The 4,727-nt window shown below is 46.0% G+C and overlaps 1 protein-coding gene across 1 annotated transcript in view; it reads left to right on the top strand.

Annotated features, from left to right (window-relative positions):
* The window catches only part of LOC103371755 (zinc finger protein 281-like), a 9,665-nt gene extending 6,074 nt beyond the window's left edge, over positions 1-3,591 (top strand). The window contains exons 4-6 of the mRNA XM_008301185.1: positions 470-553; positions 679-797; positions 1,781-3,591. Coding sequence (XP_008299407.1) covers positions 470-553; positions 679-797; positions 1,781-3,376 — 1,799 coding nt within the window. The 3' untranslated portion in view covers positions 3,377-3,591. The remainder of the gene's footprint in view (positions 1-469; positions 554-678; positions 798-1,780) is intronic.
* The last annotated feature ends 1,136 nt before the right edge of the window (positions 3,592-4,727 follow it).

Below are 4,727 nucleotides of genomic sequence, written 5' to 3'. Positions count from 1 at the left end.
ACTGTGTAGTTCATTTTTATTTGTATTCTTAACAAATACGGCATAAGAATCATTTCATAGCCATAACAGTCCGCTATGCTGTGAGGGAGAAAATTGCCATTTGTAAATTGGATCTGGAAGTTTTTCATTCACCGCCCTGTGAAAATAATGAACTATACTCCTCTAGGCTACAGTTAAAGTATAAAATATAGTATTTCACCAAGAGATAAACACAGTGGCATCTGTGAAATACACTGCAATTTGTTGCAATAGCCATGCAACACTCACACTACTTTGGTGAAGAGTGTGTCAAGGGTTTTGGTCGAATCGACACCTTTTGGACACACAAAAAAAAACATCATAAATATTGCATTGGATGACATTAGGTTGTACTGGTGCTTCTGTTGTTCTGCCAGTGCTGTGTTAGTGAAGGGGTAATGAACATCTGATGGATACAACATCACATGCGTCTCTTGTGATTTTATTTCAGGTGAAAGACCCTTCAGATGCAGTCAGTGCAACATGAGTTTCATTCAGAAGTACCTTCTCCAGCGACACGAGAAAATCCACAGTGGTGAGTGATTAATGGCAGCTATTCATACCACCCCCAGGGCCTGATGCAACCCGTGAGTCATTGTGTGCTTTCGGTGCCGCAGAATATAACTAACCTTGAGTGGTGTTGTTTTTTGTGTGTGACAGGAGAGAAGCCATTCAGCTGTGACCAGTGTAACATGCGATTCATTCAGAAATACCACATGGAGAGGCACAAGAGGACGCACAGCGGAGAAAAGCCGTACAGATGTGAGACCTGCCAACAGGTTTGTGAACCGTAAATCCTCCTCTGTGCGGGGGATTACTTGTACTGTACGAGGGGTGATCGAAAAATTTCAAGATTGCGCTTGTATGCTTCAAAAACCTGTTTTAAATTTGGCTGCCTTCCCTATTGATTTGGTCTTGCTGTGCAGTGACACACTGCTTCCTGTGCTCCTGCAACACTTGTGATGCTCCACTGGTGTGCTGTTACGTAAACATCTGCAGTGAGTGCTGAACCTTCTAAACCTTTTCAAAATGGCAGTCCTTCAACTTGATTTTAATTTTGGAGAAGACAAATAAGTCACAAGGAGCCACGTCTAGTGATCAGAGAGGATGACGAGCACAATTGTGTTATTGTTGCCAACAAAAAAAAGCTGTGCATATTCACTGGTGCACATTGCAGCACAGTTTAGATTGATTGTGCTGTATATTTGACCTTAGACACCTCAGCAAGTAACAGCAGAACTCTGGCTTGAGAGTCCAACTCTAGGTTATAAATTCACATCCACATTAAAGAAGAAAACAATGAGAGTGCTCCTATGTTCCTGACCTGATGCACCTCTTCTGGTTTTAGAAACTGTAAGCTTTTCCATTGTGAAAACTGTCATTTTATTCTCTTGATGGTAGCCGCAGACCCACCTCTTGTCATCAGTGAGAGTCGTCCACATGAGGGCTGAATCATTCTGCTTGCTGTCATGTCATTTTATGTTTCCCTCTCTGCTTCACTTTGCAGTAGATGGAGAAATTGCATATGCGCACCTTCTAGGGGTCATAAAACGTGTAACACAAGTCCTGATGTTTATGGCACAATGTGGCACAGACTTCTGACAGTTATTACACAGACCTGTTGCATGCGCATGACTGTGACACGACCTGTGCTTGCACACCACGAACAGTCTCACAACTTTTTGATCACTCTTCACATTCATCCCTTTAAAATACTTCATCAATAACATTAAAGACAACATCTTGTGTTTGTGCCCTTCAGTATTTTTCTAGAACAGACCGACTGCTTAAGCACAAGCGAACCTGTGGAGAAGCCATAAAGAAGGGCCTGGATCCAGGGATGATGGACCTGGGTTGCGTAGACATGGGACACGGCAGCTATGGAATCACTCAGGGAAATGCTGGGAATACTGGTAGAAAGAAGGGGAGGTCCAAAAATTCAGGAGAGGGAGGAGAGCGCAAGAAAAAGAAGGGAGATGGAGGAGGGGTGAGGGTGCCACACCTTCATGGCGCTGTATCCGGAGGCTACAGCATCCATGAATACTCTGTGGAGAATCAAACGGTGTCTTCCTCTACTGAGCCGGGTCCCAGCATGCAGCACGGCCACCACGGTCGAGCTCCAAAGATGGCGTTCAAGAAGGCCAATCGTAAGAGCCTGGATAAAGCGGGTCTAGAGCAGGACAAAGCAGGCTCTTTGGAGCAGGGCAGGGGCATGGACTGCCTTGGCCTCATGCAGGGTAATGGGGCTAAAGTCGGGCCCACCAGCAGCAACTACGACGACGCCATGCAATTTCTGAAGAAGAGACGCTACCTTCATGCAGCAAACAATGCAAACGCCTCAGGGCCTGCAGTGGCTGGAGGAACCAGCAGCGAGTATGACGTCAGCGTCCACTTGTCCTCGCAACCGTCTGTCATCCAGGGCGTTGTCTCCAGCGTGATGGACAGCGACGCTCCTCTGAGTCTCGACAAGTCAGGGATCCCCGACGAGGTGCTGCAGAGCCTCCTCGACCACTACACCCAGAAACCCGACGGCTCCCACCACAGCGTTCACTTCGACCTCAGCGACCAGCACGTGGAGCTGACCCCAGCCACGGCCGACGGTCACGACCTTGGACACAACGTCGACGCCTCCAGCCCCTCAGGAGACAAGACTGTAATGATGCACGAGTACTCCCGCTTCCTGCTGCAGGCGTTGGAGCGCACCAGCCACAGTGCCAGCTTCCCCCTGGGTCCCGGGCCTCCAGCCTCGGGGCCTTTTACCAGTTCCCTCCCAGGAAACCCCCTGTACGCCGACAAGGACATCTACACTACGTCCCCACTGGAGTGTGGGTTCGGCCAGTCGGTGGCCTCGCCTTCGCTGCCCTCCTCTGTGCCAAAGTCTCACTTTGCGATGCTGACGGGCTCTTCACCACAGCACAGCTTCCATCTGAGCAGCCTGGAGGCGTCCACACACCAGCAGCTCACCCCTTCTCAGGAGCTCACCGACCAGATGGAGAAGCAACACTCCTCCACTCCCCCTTCATCCTACCAGATCAGCCCATCTGACCTGAGCAGCCAGAAGGACCAGCAGCCGGTCAAAAACGGCCAGGCGGTCTACCCTCTGGCCCCCTCGCAGGATCTGGCCTCTCTGGACCCCTCTAAGCCTTCCTACCAGATTGAAAACTTTGCCCAGGCCTTTGGCTCCCAGTTCAAGTCAGACGGCCGTGGCTTGTCTTATGGCACTGACTCTAGCGGGGAGGTGGATCACAGGATACGGACGCCTGTGTCTGAATTCTCAGGGTATAGTAGTTTGTTATCTGATGTCAATGAGCCAGTAAGTACAGGTTCCAAAACTCCAACAAGCCAAAGCTACAGATGAGAGCCTGAGAGGGAGAGAACACTCTGTCGTTAAAGTTCCTATTTTAATTTTTTTAGTGCTCCTATTTTATTATTATTATTATTATTGTTATTATTATTATTTTTTTAAGTGACATCTATATTTTAATTATACTGATGCTCTGTCTTTGTGCCCACTCCTCTTCCCGCAATGAGCCTGCAAGGCTTCCCGCAAATGCAATTTTTTTTTTTTTTTTTTTTTAAGTATCTGTTATTTTTAAGTTAAATATGTATTTTACTGTTTATTCTTGTCATACTAGTGACATTAGGTCTGGTCATTAATCTTAAACCGAAAGTACGTTGCGTAGAGTAGTGCCGGACATGTTTCTTTTTCAATGAGCTGAAGTGTTTGAGCAATCAACTTCTTTACAACTGTAAAATAATAATAGAAATAACCGCAATGGCAGGGAATAGCCCAGGATTGAAATAGCAAAAAAAAAAAAAGAAGAAAAAAAAAAGAAACGAAAAAAATAACGTTATTGTCTGTTACAAGGTTAAAAGTATTACTCAGGAATAAGTGGAAAAGGAGACGCTTACGAGGTGCGGTGAGCACTCTTCAGAAGTGTAAGTTTGCGACTTCAAAGAGGATTTTTTTTTTCGTATGTTTTATTACTCGTTGAATGAGTGTGACATAAACAGACTGCTGCCAGCTCACTTGAACACTGAAAACACTTTCTACTTGGCTATATAGAGATTATGGTACTTTCATGTCAATGTGAACTCATGTTTTCTTCAATAAGGGCCATATATATATATCTATATATATTTATAAGAATATATATTGTGTAAAATAACAGTTTTAATCATTCTGGGGATCTGCCAGTTGAAGTCGAGGAAGAACGAGGGCCGGTTCAGGGGTTAAATGTTGTCCTTGGTATATTTTTGGAGAACAAAAGTGATGTTAGGGCTTTTCTTGGGCCAATAGAGGTTGCTGTTGGACAGCGATAGAATGGCCTTCCCCTTTGCCTGTCCTCCTCTTCTTCCTCTTATTTCTTTAAAAGAATCCAATTAGCACTTTGAGCCGCTTTCTTACTTACATTGAGTAAAAGTACCCCGTCGGATCGAGGGAGCTCAAGCATCAGGAATGGACTGGCTTTTTTTGACAGACGTGTCGCTGTTCGGGCATATGCAGATGGGCTTTCAGGGGTTGTGGGACGGGAGTTCCCCTTTGTTTGGGTAGCATGGTTTATATGGGACGAAGGGAGGGGAGGGTTGATATGTGAAAAGTGGGATTTTTCATTAACGGTTTCTCTTTCTCCTTACTTTTAGGGAGGGTTTAGCTCGGGAGGGAGGGCGGGCTTTTAAAAGATATTTAATCGGGATAATGTAAATGT

The sequence above is a fragment of the Stegastes partitus genome, unplaced genomic scaffold (genome assembly GCF_000690725.1).
Source record: "Stegastes partitus isolate 25-593 unplaced genomic scaffold, Stegastes_partitus-1.0.2 Scaffold1639, whole genome shotgun sequence".
Classification (NCBI taxonomy): domain Eukaryota; kingdom Metazoa; phylum Chordata; class Actinopteri; family Pomacentridae; genus Stegastes; species Stegastes partitus.
This window is presented reverse-complemented; position numbering and strand designations above follow the sequence as displayed.